General features: G+C 35.7%; 1 protein-coding gene across 3 annotated transcripts in view; it reads right to left on the bottom strand.

Moving 5' to 3' along the window:
* LOC136854615 (uncharacterized) overlaps nucleotides 1-18,492 on the bottom strand; it is a 493,174-nt gene that overhangs the window by 98,512 nt on the left and 376,170 nt on the right. For all 3 annotated transcript variants that reach the window (XM_067131142.1, XM_067131141.1, XM_067131143.1), the window contains one exon: nucleotides 6,070-6,132. In XM_067131142.1, coding sequence (XP_066987243.1) covers nucleotides 6,070-6,099 — 30 coding nt within the window. In that variant the 5' untranslated portion in view covers nucleotides 6,100-6,132. The remainder of the gene's footprint in view (nucleotides 1-6,069; nucleotides 6,133-18,492) is intronic.

The raw sequence follows: 18,492 nt of genomic DNA on the forward strand, positions 1-18,492 counted from the left end.
TTATAAGTGGATTAAAGAAGACCTTTGTTTTTATAAGTGGATTAAGAAGACCTGATCTTGTTTTTATAAGTGGATTAAGAAGGCCTGATCTTGTTTTTATAAGTCGATTAAGGGCGCCTGATCTTGTTTTTATAAGTGGATTAAGAAGACTTGATCTTGTTTTTATAAATGGATTAAGATGACCTGATCTTGTTGTACAAGCGGATCAAGAAGGCTGATCGTGAAAGGGCGAGGAATTAGTACAAACGGATTAAGTAGCGTAGATCTTGATAGGTTGAGAGATATAGATGAGGCAAGGATGTGGCGAAAAGGTTCGCTGGAATAACCAGGTGGAACTCAGAGGTCAGAATAGTTTGGCCACAACGAAGATTGGTTCTACAGGTATTTAGGCCCACCTGCTTGACACTACTTCTACTCTATAGTTATAATTTAATTTCCAAAGTATCTTTTTATTATCACAATTATTTTTCTTGTTACAAGTATCTCTCATCCTCAACAGACAATAATACGATCCTTGCTATATAAAGTTAGTTCCTTTAATTTCTTTATCTACATTGTATATGTCAGTTTGGATATTGGTCATTCAGTGAGCCATGTCCCACAGCAGAAGTCACAGCTGCTCAATTTCTCCAGGTCACAGGTGGTCTATCATTTATCTAGAGCACCAGATTATTAGTGAAGTATATATTTTGTATTTTTATGAGAAAGACTAGTTTTTACTACTTTTACTACTAGGTTAGTTAACAAGTCAGTCAAAATAATTCTATTACTTCCCTGGCAAATTGTTAATTATAGTAGTTGTACTACATATGTCCCTATAGATATGAACTTAAGAATGTTACTAACCATTCTCTACCTAGACAGGATACATGGTAAACCTCTAACATCTATGAGCATCTTACCAATTACTTTAGTTTCAGATGTGGAAAGTCCTTAGAGAAATACCCGTAGGAGACGTTAACAGAAAACAATGAAAAAAAAAAAATCGTCTAACACTGACGTGAAACTAGTCTCCTCTCTCATTGCAACACGGAGACTTTATTTCCGGATGTGTTATGCGTCTCTACCTTGTAAGTAGTGTTTCCCATTTACTGCCAAGTATTTCACAATACAGCAACATTTCGCAGCCAAGTGTGCCATGTCATCGTCGTAAGGATGGACAAGAAGAAGCAATGAATATGATAAACAAGATCCACATTTGCATATCGGGAATAACTAAGCGTCCGAAGGTATGACAAGTCACTCGCAGACATCCTTTTAACCGAGAACGGATATTTGAATGTGAAGGAAGCTTGTGCGTTTGAAAATTACGTCACTCGGCTACTTAGGGGGAACAGCCCTGAATCGTTTTCTGAAGGAGAATCGATTTCTTCTACAAAGAATTAAGGTATGTTTTAACTCAACGACCTGTGTTTGTAAATAAAAATGAAAAAGATAATGTTGAAACGCTTGAAGCATACATTCCCCCCAGAACATTTTTGAAATTAAATATAGTTATTTGGAATGGCAAGTTAGTCTGAACGCACTACTTTCCTTGGTTACGGTGTACGATAAAGGATTCAAGCATCATCGAACGAATTGATAGGCTTAAAAAGAGTGTGTGTAGCGAGGAGGTATTCAGATATATATTTAAAAAAAAAACAAGGTATTATGCCTGATATAGCTGTCACTTTGGAGTTAATGGAAAAATTCAACTTCGGCCTAAATCGACACCATTGCTGCGAAGTCTTATACACTTTGGTTTTCATATCAGCAGAACTCGTCCTCTGCAACTTGTCATTTTTTGTTTACAGTTTATGGTATTCTGTTTTTTGTCATGATCATTTTATATCTCAGAGAATACCTGTTTCACAAATCATAAAGAGACCTTATAGAGAAACGATGAACCTTGCTGATAAATCAAAGGATAAGTAACAGGATATCACACCACTGGGGGTTTGGCGAATGACTAAAAACAAATTACGTCGAAGGCAACGGAAGATTTTGTATGTTCACTCTTCATGCAATGCGGGTAAGATATTCCCTAGTTAAGAGGATTGCCACATCATCATATCAGTTTTAACTCTCTCTCTCTTCTTGTATGTATATATGTTGTGAATAAACCACACTGACGCAGAATCTGAAGCAATCCTTAGTCACGAAACTGACGTTTAAGGATTAACATGAGTAATTATTTACTATCTGACTGATATGGTACACAAGGTCATTTGACAATACTTGACCCTTTTTCATATCAGTGACTATCTTATCAATGACAACTGAATTTTGTTTAATCTCCGGGAGGTAAATATATAACTGATTGATAAAGGTAGGTATACGCTTCCACGAACAGTCCTCTTCTTTGAATTCTCGGTCACGTGAAAGCAGAGTGACGAAAGAGGCCGATAACGGGCAATCCTGAGCCATTCTTGAGACCGGGTCCGATTGGTGGAAGTTAGAAAAGGTAGTGGGAAGAAGAGTGGGTTTGACTCTTGAGGAAACTATATACGTGACTTTTGACAGATGGAAGATTAAAGGATTAAGGGAGCGAGGGAATAAGGAAGTAAGTCCGAAGGTAAGCAGAGGGAAGAAGAGAATGGCCTACCCTGTGAACCTGAGGAAAAGGAACACTGGCTGTCTCAGTACGTCCAGAAGGAAAAACGAAGGAAGAAACACTAAATACGTAAGCAGTGTTCCAATCAGGGAAATTTCACCCTTCAGAAGAGGATTCAGCCATTGGATCTATGTGATCTTTCCATGGCGAGTTGGAAGTAACTTGAATACTCAAAATGTTGATAGAAGTGAAGAGTTTCATTAGGTTTATCAAACAGCATGGACTTCACCAGAGAGGAGAGAGAGAGAGAGAGAGAGAGAGAGAGAGAGAGAGGATGATGCACGGGACTCAGTTCGTCTGCAAATGCGTTACGAAATCTTATAGGAATGCAATCTTAGTCAGATGCCTTCCTGTTATGACTAGTCCGAAATAGGACCTGTGTATCACACTAAAGATAATATCACAATTGGGCTGTTTGTGCCTCGACCAGCCCACTACCTGTAAGACCAGAGACATATCAAAACACGACGTAGACATTATATATACTATATATATATATATATATATATATATATATATATATATATATATATATATATATATATATATATATATATATATATATATATATATATCACATGCATCATGACATTTTTTATATTCACAAATATAAAGCCACAAATATCTTTTAATATACAGTTCACTATCCCTCGAATAACTTTACACCCAAAGGGAATTATAACTGATAAGTGCTTGTTCACCAGTGGGATCTGAACTGCTGCCTGGTTTAGAAACAAAGATTTACAGTGATTTTGACCACTGAACCATCAAGGCTAAGTGGTCAAAAGTCACTGTGCATCCTTGTTTCTAAACCAGGCATCTGTTCGAATCCCACTGGTGAAGTAGCACCTAACAATTACAATTTCCTTGGGTTTAAGTTATTCCCAAGGTATAGTGCATTGGATATTAAACGATATGGCTTGATATTTGTGGATATATAAATATGTATACTATTCGCCAAAAAGGTTGTCACACGCATTTTTAGACGAGTATTTTGGAATAGAATGGTCTGTTCATAAAATTGGTAGTAGTCTTGTGCTACAGAAAAACTTCCCATGAATAAAGGTATGTTTCATGAATTAGGAAACGAAATTACACTTTAAAATTCAATACAAAGGACACATGAACCACGAACAAACCAAGATACAATAAAATTAGCAGGAAAAAAGTAATGTTCACTTCCTTTCATATTTCACATCTGAACTTTTTTTCTCAGGCATATCAGCAAGTCAAACACATGTACATAAATTACAATAACCTTTATTTACATATCTACAGTGTCAATAGCGGGTATGACCTCCGCGAGCAGCAGTAACGCCCACCTGGTGGCGTGGCATGCTGTTCACCAACTGTACAAGGTTTTCATCAGGTATCCTGTCCCATTTTTCCAAGAGAGCCTGACCTATTTCTGTAAGGGTGGATGGCTGGTTGTCCACCTTGTCTAACTGCACGGCCCAGTTGATCCCATAAATGCTCTATGGGACTGAGATCTGGGCTCAGTGCAGGCTGCCTCAGGACATTCACATCCTGTCCTTCAAAGTAAGTTGTCACCACAAGTGCTCGACGGGCAGGGCCACTGTCGTCTTGGTACCGGAAATTATTGGCAAACAAACCATGAGCCCATGGAAGAAGGTTCCTATCCACAACTGTCTGTACACGTCACCGGTCACGTTTCGATCCAGAATGACAAGCTGACTCTTGCCATCTGCACAAATGGCACCCTACACATGGACAGATTCACCATCTCCAACCACTCCAGCTTGTACACACTCGTCCCTGAGACGTTCTTCAGCCTGTTTGCGTACGTGCCTCCTAGCATCTACTGGAAACAGCAGAAATCTGGACGCATCTCCAAAAACCACATGGTGCCAGTGCTGTACAGTCAGATTCCAGTGTTGACTGGCCCAAGCCAGACGGTCTCTTTTATGTCTGGGAGTGAGCTTTGGCCTCTCAGCACATCTACGGGCTCTGTAACCCATTGCTACCAATCTGAGATTCACTGTTCTGGTACTGGCCTGGTACTTACCTTGAAGGATAGGATGTGAACGTCCTGAGGCAGCCTGCACTGAGCCCAGATCTCAATCCCATAGAACATTTATGGGATCAATTGGGCCGTGCAATTAGACAAAGGGACAACCAACCATCCACACCTTAGAGAATTAGGTCAGGCTCTCTTGGAAGAATGGGACAGGATACCTGCTGGGAACCTTGTACAGCTGGTGGACAGCATCCCACGCCACCAGGTGGGCGTTACTGCTGCTCGCGGAGGTCATACCCACTATTGACACTGTAGATTTGTAAATAAAGGTTATTGTAATTTATGTACAAGTGTTTGACTTGCTGATATGTCTGAGAAAAAGTTCAGATGTGAAATATGAAAGGAAGTGAACATTACTTTTTTCCTGCTCATTATAATGTATATTGGTTTGTTTCCGACTAATGTGTCCCTTGTATTGAATTTTAAAGTGCAATTTCGTTTCCTAATTCATGAAACATACCGTAGGAAATTTTTCTTTAGCACAAGACTACTACTGATTTTATGAACAGACCATTCTATTCCAAATTGCTCGTCTAAAAATGCATGTGACAAAGTTATGTACATAACTACTTCAAACGACCAGTGACTATCGTACGTTAGTCGCTTCATTTGTATAAAGGTAAACAATGGTACGTATGAAACAGGAAGGCCGTATTCAAGACTTTTATGTCATCGAAAGTAGGGTGGAGCATATGGTTAAGAAAAATATGTCTGGTCTTGACCTGCAAAGTCAAGAGCCAGAAGAGCTTTATATCACTCTGCGCGAATATTTTGTATTAAGAAGAGCACCATCCTTTCTTTTCAACCCCAGAAGCAGAAACCGATGTCAATTAAAATATTCTGAAGAAAAAATAAAAATTACACTAATCAAATATCTTCTAACTACAGCTGATATGATGGATCCTTAACGGAATGGAATGGAATATAGAATTTAGGCCAAAGGCCAAGCGCTGGGACCTATGAGGTCATTCAGCGCTGAAAGGGATATAGACAGTAAGAAAGTTTGAAAGGTGTGGAAGGATGAAAACCTCTCAGTTACACTGTGAAACAATTGCTAGAGAGGGTGGAAAGTCAGCTGGAAGAAAGAGAATATGCACGGAGGTACAGTAAAAGGAATGAAAGAGGCTGCAGCTAGGGGCCGAAGGGGACGCTGCTCCACGCCGTTGAGGATTAAGACTGATCTGGCACTAGCCCCTGCCAGTTAATGCCGTTATGAACCAATTATCAGAAATTATAAAAATTAAAAATCGAGTTACAGGAAAAAAAATGAGCATAGACGAGAAAATGGCAACTTAGATAAATAAACAAACTAATTCGTAATTTAAGCATCGGGAAATATCCTATAAAAAAGAAAGCTTGAACGCACCATTAAGTCAGCTCTTCTTCCATAATAAACCAGCTTTTATATTATGCATAAAACAAGAATGACAATTTTTACCCCTGAAGGCCGACGGTCAGGAGACTGCATGGTCTTTCCGAGCACCTATACAGCAGCCAGAACCTGAAAAAAAGACGGGAAAATAAGGATAAAAGACAGAATTATAGGTGCACACACATATGTAAATATATATATGTATATATATATATGTATATATATATACAGTATATATATATATATATATATATATATATATATATATATATATATATATATATATATATATATATATATATATATATATATATATATATATATACAAAAGCCTTCTTCATATCGAATTCGTTATCCTCGGAATAACTTACAGCTAAAAGGACACACACACACACACACACATATATATACATATAGTACATGTATATACATACATACATACATACATACATATAGGCTATATATATATATATATGCGTGTGTGTGTGTGATATCATTTCATTAAATATCTTGCAACTAATGTAGTTTTACCAAGTTGGTACTCAACAATAATACATTTCGTTTGGTATTATTTGTGATTTACTACAAGCATCATCATCTTTTAGTTTCCTTTTTTATCATAATAGTTTTAATAATTTCTCCGTTATTTTTCGTCTTTTCTCTTTTCACAGGCTGGTATTCACGGCTTGCCTACCCTCAGAATGCGTGCCCATTATGGGCAATAAATAATATAGTAATAATAATACTATATGTATATCATGATGTTGCGTTATTTTTGCTTCAATATCCATGGCTCATTCCAGTAACTTTGTTGCAGAAAGGTCCCGTGGTCATGTTATCACATGAAGGTAATAATTTTTTTCTTCAGAGATTTATATTCATAACTTCACCAAAATAGTACATGAAGCCACGCAAGTGTTTTTCGTTTGGGAAATACTGCATGAGGCTTTTGCGATGGATTAAAGACAAAGTTGGCTCCAGCACAATGTGTTTGATATTCTATTGGAAATATTGCTATGAATCCTTCCGATTTACATAAGGGTTGTTGGAAAATGAATTAAAAAAAATAGCTTTTACCCTCCAGTTCACAGAATTACTCTTTTCGCACCTCGAGAATTTTTGAGTTTTTTCTAAAAATATTAAAAGAGGAGCTGCTCTCCGGAAAGTTCGAGAAGACAATTGATAGTAGAATACAGAATATATTTCGTCTTCCGCAGACTAGTTCCGTCCTGCATAAGTAAAGACATAACACTCCCAAAATAATGTTTATTTTCTAGCCAGAACTGGAAATGGGTCTATGCATTTAAGAGCAGGAAAAATATTTCTTCTGTTCCAATATTTCGGTGGTACACTCAGCATACAAGTCCATAAGTCTTTCTAAAATGTCTCAGTAATTTCTAGATCACTCGGAATGAAGGTTTACCGCTTAATAATTGTCTCTGATAATTATGATAAATAGATTTTCAGTGTAAATGAAGCTTGGAATGTATTTATTTTCATTAGAAATCAGGCGTTCAATTTCATTCGAATATTATTAGTGATTGCTTCCATTCCAATAAAAATGGATGGATAACGATAAATATTAGTGTTAGCTGCGGTATTGTTGTTATGGATATAACATTTGTCCCTTAAAGGATGGGGCAGTGCTGGGTTTTATATATAGGTGAAAAATATCGAGAGATACTTGATTATCATATTGGAATCAGACTCATCAAAGACTGTGGGGGATTCCGAAGCTTCAACGAGTGAGATTTAGCTGGCCATACTGGATAGCACTCACGTAGCACGAGGAGATGCTAAGCATTTTGCTATTTATGCTGCGCTTGAAGCCTTGAGCGAAGGGAAGAATGGTGAGCATAGCATAAAGCATTGCTAGGGTCATAGAGTCCTCACATAACCGATGATAGAAATAACCTTGCAGTAAAAATATGAGGGCACAGCTAAGCAACAACTTCCAAAGCAGTCCATACAATAATGACAGCGCACATCAAGGTCTAGAGAATACTGTTCTCTAGACCTTGGCGCACATATTGAAGACAAGGCAGTATGTGTAAAAATTATTTTAAGACATTTTGAATGTGTACACATATCTTTTATGATACATACACAAACAACAACACACACATACAGATATGTATATGTTACAGTAAATATGTGAAATCCAGGGATTTCACGGAATCCCTAGGAAATTTGTGAAATGAGCAATTCGCTTAGGAACATCTGAGCCCCAAGGGCTAGTAGTAACACGGTGAAACAGTGATTCATCTACACTGTTTCGGCATGTTTAGTACTAGCCCCTGGTGGTCAAATATGTTTCACTGTGTTTAGTACCAGCCCCTGGGGGTCAAATAAATTTCGCTGTTTAGTACTAGCCCCTGGGGGTCAAATGAATTTCGCTGTGTTTAGTACTAGCCCCTGGGGGATCAAATGTCCCTAAGTGCATTTGATCCCCCAGGGGCTAGTACTAAACATGGTGACACACATTTGACTCCCAGGGGCTAGTACTAAACACGGCGAAACAGTAGATGAATTACTGTTTCGCCGTGTTTAGTACTAGCCCCTGTGGATCAAATGTTCCAAAGCAGATTGGTCATTTCACAAACTCCCTAGGGATTTTATGAAATCCCTTCCCTGATTTCACATATTTACTGTAACACATATATACAGTATATATATATATATATATATATATATATATATATATATATATATATATATATAATGTGCAACGCCAGTAGATAACTTCTTTTCTTGCAGCAGCCGTTCTACAACCGTATACTGGTGGTGCTCGGATCCATCTTGTAAAGAACTACTAAGGGATTCAGAGCCGATGAAACACGGTTTTTCGGTAACAACCTTTTTATCCAAGCATCGGATAAAGGTGAAAGTTGGCAAGTGTATACTTTATAACCCTACCTAACTTTTGCAAGTATCATTTAGTACCTAAGTTCGATAGTTTCGATATCTATAGAGTAAAATGAAGTCGCCGATGCCAGAACCGAGAAAATCACAGACAAGGATCCTAAAACAATTCGTGACGTAAACATAATGTGATGTCATAAGGCTCCGCCCATCCACCAAGTTGGCGGGAATGGCTAATGCTTACTTACACAGCCAAGGCTTTGACAAATTCAATATTGGCCAACAGGATATGGAATTGTCCCCGTGATTGCAAGAGTGCATTTGTGCTACGGCTTGACACTTTGTATACAAGCGAGAAGACCCGTGGCAAGATTTACTATGGCATGAGTAGGTAATCATTTCTATAGTGGGTAATGGTTACTTGGCCACCCCAGAAGTGTGGGCAGGGGCTGTTAATGAATCACAGACAATATCCATGAGAGCGCGGAACCAGTCATCATTGACATTGCTAGCGGCGATGAGGACGGGATGATGACCTCTTCCTCGAGAGTGACAATAAAGAAATTTTGTAAATAAGTTATGTATAGTGTTAGACGTTTTATTTGTACATCTAAAACATGTTTATTAAAACACAATGATTATAACAATATATGTTCCTCATTCAAACTGATTTCAATATATTTTCCTTTCCATACATATCAATATAAGTCGTGTTCATTTGATTGATATTAAGTAGGTAAGTAATAGCTTGCCCTCAAAATCTTGACTCCTACCATTACCTTTTATTTGCAGCGAATATACGAGCGCTGTTTAGGGTGCTTTATGATATAAATAAAAAAAAGAAAAATAGCAATGGGTTACATTAACTGAAATAAAACAATGGCGTTGACCTTTATACCTCTAGCAATTGAAGGAAATGAGCTATTATTGCTTTTCATCTGAATTCTACTTCTAGTGACCGCTCCTGAATTGCTGCAAATAGAAGGCTATGGTATCGAAACCTGAGGTAAAACAAAACGGATTGTCTTTTTGTATTCCCGACCTGAACAGACGTAGATCTAACAAATGAACTTTAGGCTGCTTCATTTTGTGGATGAATTACATACACTGAATTATTTGCAAAGCAGAAACAATACGAATATGAAGAAAACGGAAGAAATCCAAGCTAACAAATTAGTCCCAACAACTTCCGTGGAAGCTGCGATGAAACCTCCACATAATAATAATAATAATAATAATAATAATAATAATAATAATAATAATAATAATAATAATAATAATAATAATATTGAGACTGATAATGCTATCAAGGGGACGATGAAAAATCCTGCTCGCCATCAATGATATTGCTGAAGCCTGGGATGGGTACTAACAAGGCCAAGAGAGACAAGGTCTACCCAATTGGATGGAGTCGCCTCCCACCTGGGGTAACTACGTAGGCGATGACGTATCTTAGAGGTACCTGCTCATTACGGCAATTCACCTGCTGACGCAATAAGGAGGTAGACAAAGCTCCGCCTACATAGGGGATGTGGGGGGAAGTGAGCAGACCTTCTCTTTCTCTTGGCCTTGGGTGCTAATATCAATTAGTGACTATGTCATTGGCAAGTGGGCAGAGCCACAGTGAAGAGACGTTTTCCCCATATGTAATCTTCTCTTCACTGTGGGTGGAGCCTCATGACGTCATAGGTAACGTCACCATTGTGTTCAAAACTCTTACCTGCGACTTTGATGGTTCTGGCATATATAGGAAACAAACTTTTACACTGATAAGTACCAGAACTATTGAACTTAGTTACTAAATAATACTTATAAAAATTAGGCAGGGTTATAAAATATACACTTGCCAACTTTCGCCTTTATCCGATGCTTTAATAAAAAGTAGTTGCCGAAAAAACAGTGTTTCATCGGCTCTGAATCCCTTAGTAATGTCAACAAGCATATTTACGATCGAGGATACGTCACCTCTTTATCTTGTACTGCTGTATCGCGGACATGTGACAAAATACGTTGATATTTCAGACTGTTGAAGACTGGACGGAGACGTTAAACAATCACAGCGAATTACCTCAATGAATTCGCGTTTCTCAGCCTATACGATATAATTAACGTAAATCTAAAAATAAACAGGTATGACACATTCGTTTAAGCACATGTCAGTGTGCATTCAGCATATGTTTGCATGTAGTTTCCTCATTTAATGACTGACGAAAGCCCTCCTTCAACCCACGCAGCCATTCGAATACATGACATCAATATTGATCACTCCTCGTCATCATATTCATTCTGTTTCAGAGAGAGTGAAGGTTTCGTCACGTTTATCCTGTCAAGGCTCTTTTCTTGCCATTGTTCTAATTCCTCTCTTCTTATCTCGCCAGACTCATTCAACCAGAGTGCTAATCTGGGGGGAGCGTTATCGCTTAAGGTTAACACAAGATAAAACCAAGCTTTCCTCACCTCTTGGTTGAGGTATCACTCTGGAACATGCGTAGTCGATAGCAATTTCACTGAGGTTTGAAATATACGGAAAATACTCCTGAATGCATTCCACGGCCCATAGTATATATTTTTTTTTGGCTAATTCCCTCTTATATTTCGTTATAATTAGGAAAATGTTAGGTCTCAAATATCTATGAATTCTGGAAGATGCTTCGATGATAATTTTCTTAGGATGAAGGTCGGTAGGAAATAATTAACATAACTAAGGCAAAATCACTCCTGTATTCAAGTATATAGTATGGCCACAGTATGACGGCTCACCCACAAGCCCACACACACACTCTCTCTCTCTCTCTCTCTCTCTCTCTCTCTCTCACACACACACATTTTTACAAAGAAGTCACCTTGCTGGGGACATACCTTACTTTTTAATTAATTTCATTCAGACAAAATGTGAGACTACCAGCCTCTCGGTCCTGTGTCTGAAACCGGGAGTGCAGTAGGCGCTTACGTTCTGCATTTCATGATCATTTTTTTTCTTAACTTGTGTAGGTTCGCTCTCACGCACAAGTCGTGAATAGATTATCATAATTGAGCCAGTGCTTCTGAGTTTAAGGTTCTTCTTTACTTAGTCGCTTGGTTCCGGTCCTTTCATCAAATCACTTCAGCTTCTTCATTTTTACGATCGTATATATATATATACACACACACATATATATATATATATATATATATATATATATATATATATATATATATACATATACAGAGCCTGTATATATATACTTATATATACATATATATATATATATATATATATATATATATATATATATATATATATATATATATACTGTATACACACACACAACATATATATATATATATATATATATATATATATATATATATATATATATATATATGTGTATGTATATATATAGTCAGCCTTCCTTTCCGTCCTAGACTTGAAGGGATCTTCCCCTGGTCCTCAATTTCAACTATTTTTTTTTTCAGGTTTCATTTTCAGGTTTAACATCTTGCATCTTCTACTTCCATATTTATGTACCTATTGTTCCCTTATTTCTGTTCCCTCATCTACTATTTTCCTTTCCATTTTCTTGTTTTCATTAGTCTTAGATAATCGAATGGTATTTTGTTAAGCATCTTGCCAGTTGCGCCATATACAATATTATCAACCAAACATTCTTGACAGATTTCCCATGTTGTGACGCATTTGGCTATTAAAAAAACCCCAGAAACTACGAACAGGCTTGCAAACGCATTACAAAGCTTAAAAGACTTTCTCTGAGCTAAAACGTTTACGAGGACTTTTATATGAAGGTTTGATTATAGGCTACACCAACAACTGAAGTTAAGTGCTTGTTACTATAGTTCTAGCGCTCAGACTCTGCATATAGTAAAGTATATTTGCTTTTATCTCCCACCACTCTGCCCTCCCCCCTACCCCCCCGCCCCACTCTCTCTCTCTCTTTCAGGCGAGTTCTGTTAGAGATAAATTTTTTCTAAATGAAGGTCAATGGGAAGAGTAATTCGACTTCCTTATCTAGCCCAGACCTGAATGAAATAAAAAGAAAGAAAATTCATGATGGAGGTACTACTCGGGGTACTAACCCAAAAGAAACAGTTTACCTGTTTCTTGGAAGGAAGGTGAGATGGACAAGGTGGATAGTTAATAATAGAGGCAAGACAGAAATGTTTTCTACAGATGCTTTTGCCTTTTTTTTGATAACTAAGCTGTATACATAAAATATGCTTAAAAACAACAAGTAAAGGTTAATTTCATTATCCAACTCTCTCTCTCTCTCTCCTTGTTTGCATACACATACATCCACACACACACACACACACACACACACACACACACACACATATATATATATATATATATATATATATATATATATATATATATATATATATATATATATATATATATATATATATATATATAATAGATAGATAGAGAGAAAGATTTTTCAAAATGTCCAACTTTAAGCTTACTGTTTATATATAGACACCTCTAATAATTCAATTATGTAAGGAGGTTGCTGAACTCTGTAATAAAATTAATTGCATATGAAGGCCATGATGTCATAGTTTATTACGTCTCTACTTGAAATAGCTACAACTCTCTCTCTCTCTCTCTCTCTCTCTCTCTCTCTCTCTCTCTCTCTCTCTCTCTCTCTCTCTCTCTCTCAGGCATTATTTTGCATCCTCAAATGTTTCCAGACATATACATACAAGTATATACATATATCTATATGTATATTACATATATATAAATATATATATATATATATATATATATATATATATATATATATATATATATATATATATATATACAGTATATAGTGTATATATCTATCTATAATAATAAAATCTGAGTGGGTCTTTCTTGTTTGTCCGCCCCGGGTGGGCTGGGATAGGTAGGGGATCGGGAAGGTAGGGGAGACATGACATATCTTCCCACCTCCTACAAACCTGTTTGTCTGCCCCGGGTAGGGGCAGGGTAGGCAGGGGAAACATGACGGGCAGTGCCGGGTTCCAGCGCAGCGTAGTGTGCACCATCAAGCTCGTATAAATATAAATGCACACACATATATGTGTACAAATATCTATCTATCTATCTGTCTAACTATCTATCTATATGTATATGTATAGATATATATAAAATATATATATATATGTATGTATGTATATATATATATATATATATATATATATATATATATATATATATATATATATATATATATATATATATATATATATATATACATACACTAACACTGTATCCTCAGAAACATGAATAACTGAATAATCAATTTTTTCCTGTTTTCATTTTCAGTACGTGCTTCGCTTTCATTGTCAGAATATTGATTGTTGCATGTTCATGTGAATACTAATGAGTTAGGTTATTGCCTCTCCGAAGCAAAACGTGTTATTTTTTCATAGCAACTCGCTTATGATTCCTTATCGTCCCTAAAATTCTTATGAGGTAAGATTTTTAAGTAAAAGATACAAGTAAGTTTAAGTGTTTTGGTTCATTAAAATCTTTCAATCGACCATTTTGTTCAGTTACTAAAATGAGCATACATTTTCATTTTTGGTTTATAATAATTACAGACCACAGCTTAAGCAGGCATTTAAAAAAAATTCCCAGCTATTTTTGTGCGATAAAGGTTTAATTTTGTGTAATCCTCTTTTATCTTATCCTTGGATTGTTATATTACTCTGTGCAAGTTTTTGAAAGTTCTGAAATGGCTAAAGATAAGTGTTTTCTCAATTAAATACTAAATTGTATGTTCAACTCCCTAAGACGGAAAGAAATACTATTGCGTCAAATTGGAGTACATAAGGAAGTGGATAAAATGGTCCACAGGATACATTAACTTAAAACTTCATAGAAATAAGTAGGATAAAAAATATCTACAGTATATAATAAGACATACTTGTATGAAACATTCTCACAGTGCGTTTTATGAAAACGGTTAAATAATATTTGACACGAATTTGGTTCAGAATGAACAATGCAGATAACTGGGAGATGCTTACGACTGATGCGAAATTCTGATAATCAGTGAAAGGGGGAAAAATTGTTTTCGAATATAGCAGGAAGAATAAAAAAAAATAAGAAAATCTGTAACCACATACTATAAAATAAAAATTTTCCGTGTGTACCAGACTAATTGAAAATCAAAAACCACGATACTGAAATTTATTAAGCTTTCGAAGGAAGGGACCTTCCTTTTTCTACAGAATACGATTGTATTCTGAGGAGAAAGTTTAATAAATTTCATCTTCGTCGTTTTGTGAGTTTTACTTATAACCACATACCTTGGTGTTTCGGAGAAAATTGAATGGCTAAAAAATTATTTATTATACATTCTCAAATCTGCATGTATTACTGACTGAACTGAAAGAGGAAACAGGATTAGAAAGTAGATTATAAAGGTACAGTGGCCTTAGCAATTTGATTCAACCCTGGAAAAACCAAGCAATTAAAACCACTTCCTGCGCCACTATTCGCCCTTATGTCAAGAGACTAGACGTCCAGGAATCTGAAATAATATTTACATCTAGTACAAAATCTGTGTGTTATTTCTATGTGTGTATATACATATATATATAATATATAATATATATGTATATATATATATATATATATATATATATATATATATATATATATATATATATATATATATATATATATATATATATATATATATATATATATATATATATATATATATATATATATATACATATAATTAAGTTGAGTGTTGTACACGGTTGCAACCGAGGAAATACAAAATTAAGCCCTTTCATAGACACTCCTTATAAAGGGCAAAGTTTTGCAGTGCATATCTATATGTATAGATTTAGTTAGTTATTTTTATATATAAGTAGCAATGCAAACGCATTCTGCACTTCATTCCAACCAATAAATCTCTCATGTGCTTATTGCAACACGTCAATGTGTGCAGTTGGTCATCACTACAAATTACATCAAGATATAGATGACCACTTTCACTGCAAGGAAAAAAAAAGTCATGTGCCGTTTTGACTTATGCCTCTCAAAAATCATGGAGAATAGGGTTCATATTTTGAATAAATGAAGGGTAAATCCTGTGACATAAGACACCAATAGGAGATACAGTTGGCAGATCACCATTAGACCTATGATCACAACGTAGACCTATGATTGTACCTGTCTCGTCAGATACTACATGGAAGTTTTCAAGTGTAATCAGAGATGTAATAAAAATGATTCTCTCTCTCTCTCTCTCTCTCTCTCTCTCTCTCTCTCTCTCTCTCTCTCTCTCTCTCTCACACATGCTTCGCAAGGTCGTGCACCACGCACAATCTTTTTAGGGAATGAGTGTAGGCGGACAGTGATTACTTTGTCGAACTGTTACAGCATGAAATAAGCTCAAAGCAAAGTTCTCTTTCTTTTACAGTCTCTTTAGTGTTGTAATTTTAAAATTACCATCGTATTTTTTAGTTACATTACTGCTATTATTCATAATGAGTGTATGTTCGATTGAAACAATCCGTAAACCATGATCTTAGCTCAATAAAAGCTAGAACCTGAGAAAAGCTGTTTGAGCGGGATTGACTACATATTATATTCGACACCAATGGTTACATTTAAAAATATAATCAAATATACAACTAAAACCATAAATAAGTAAATAAATAAATAGGTATATTAAAATAAATAAATAAATCAATAAATAAATAAACAAACAAACAAACAAACAGGAAGAATAATAGTAAGTGTGTTGAGAATACCCTCAGTAACCAAAGGCCATGATTACAAGGGATACGGACTCCACTATGTTGTAATTGTTAGTCATACTGTCCCCACCTGCTGTAAAGGAAGAAATGTGCCACTACCGAATTGAACGGGGGAGATTTTGACTGGCCTCCCCCCTCCTTTTGTCTTATCACCCCTTCGAATTTAATGATGACTTTAATATAACAAATTTCTATGCTTAGAGAGCTTTGGTGTTTCAATTTTACCTGTTGACGCAGAAAATTATAGAAAATGGACTGAAAAGTAATTATTTTTGGTTAATGACGAAGAAAACACTTTTTGCTTTCATTCTTTCTGAATGTAGATACAATCTGAATATAGAAAATGATGTCAAGAGGCTGTGTTTAGGGGAAACTATGCTATAAAGAACTTTTGAAAATTTATCTCATGCACAAGGCACTGGAATGCGACATGGATCCCCGGTTTAACCAGCCTTTTTCTGCTGTGTTAGATTAAGCCAGCCTTGTGCTAGTACGGACTCTTGCTCCATGAACTCTTCGTAATCGGAGTAATCTGGGAAATATATATAAAAAAAATTCTGGTCACTAACTGCGCCTTAAGAGTAAAGTTGTGAAGATACTTCCATTACGAAGTCAATGCTATCAAGATCAGCCCCAGAATATTTAAGGAATTTGAAAAAAAAATATTATACATTTTGGGATGGTTATCGGAAGCATTTTCTGGATACTGTTCTCTGTCTACTTTCAGTGTTGACGGATAACCATTGTTCATCACCACCCGTTATATTGTTGCGGGTCTGATCTACCTTTGAATCGTCTTTGTATACTAAAATAACTCTAGTAGCTCTACTGTTTATCTGACTTTACAGAAACTCCTCTGCAGGGAGAAGAATCTCGCACAATGCTAGAATCCTCAAGATTCTTCTTTCATTCTCCAGGTAGCTTCGGTTTTGTTGTCAGAGCTTCTTATTTACTGAGGATTATCTTGCCTGCCTCATTACACAACCCTTTCAAGTACGCCTCAAAAATACGCTCCTTCCGGTGCAGTCTTTTGAAAGGGGTACTTCGGTTATTTTCCCATTTTTTCATTGTTATTTTAATAAGAAGTTCGTTATGTGTTTTATATACTGTAAAAAACTATTTTATAAACATTGCTTCTGTTCGTTTATCTTCATTGCGTGTTATTAACGACTTCTGGTTAATAATAGCTACTTATTTAGTGAATGAATTATAAACCTTGTGGTTTATCTGCTTCTCTTCCCGCATTGCTGAAAGTTAATCAGTAGAAATGGAAAGTTTATAATTTCTGAATAGATGATACTTTCAACTCCTCTCCGCTGAATTCGTAATCATTATACATTGCCGTGGCGGATGATAAATCTATGTCTAATTTGACAAACCTAACCGCGAAAAATCTACATTTGAAATGATACAGCTTTTCATAGACTCCATTAATCTTTCTTTTTTTAGAACGAGGTTCTATCACTTCTAAGCGTAGAAGTTTCTTTTGTCACCAATATCGCTCACTTTTCATTTACTTATTTGTTTACTTACCTACTTACTAAAACATTTATTTACTTATTTATTTTCTTACTAACTAATTTATTTACTTTTTTTATTCACCTACTAACTTATTAATCGAGATATTTATTTATTTATTTATTTATTTATTTATTTATCAATTTATATATATATATTATTTACTTATCTATTTATTTACATATTCATTAATTTATCTATTAATTTATTCACTTAATTTGTTATTTATTTACCGATTTAGCCCGTCAACCTACCACTTCCATTCAGGTCTAAAAATATCTATAAAAACGAACCATTATTATGAACTTAAAAGAAAACCGATATTACATTCCGAATCGA

The sequence above is a fragment of the Macrobrachium rosenbergii genome, chromosome 29 (genome assembly GCF_040412425.1).
Source record: "Macrobrachium rosenbergii isolate ZJJX-2024 chromosome 29, ASM4041242v1, whole genome shotgun sequence".
Taxonomy (NCBI): Eukaryota; Metazoa; Arthropoda; class Malacostraca; order Decapoda; family Palaemonidae; genus Macrobrachium; species Macrobrachium rosenbergii.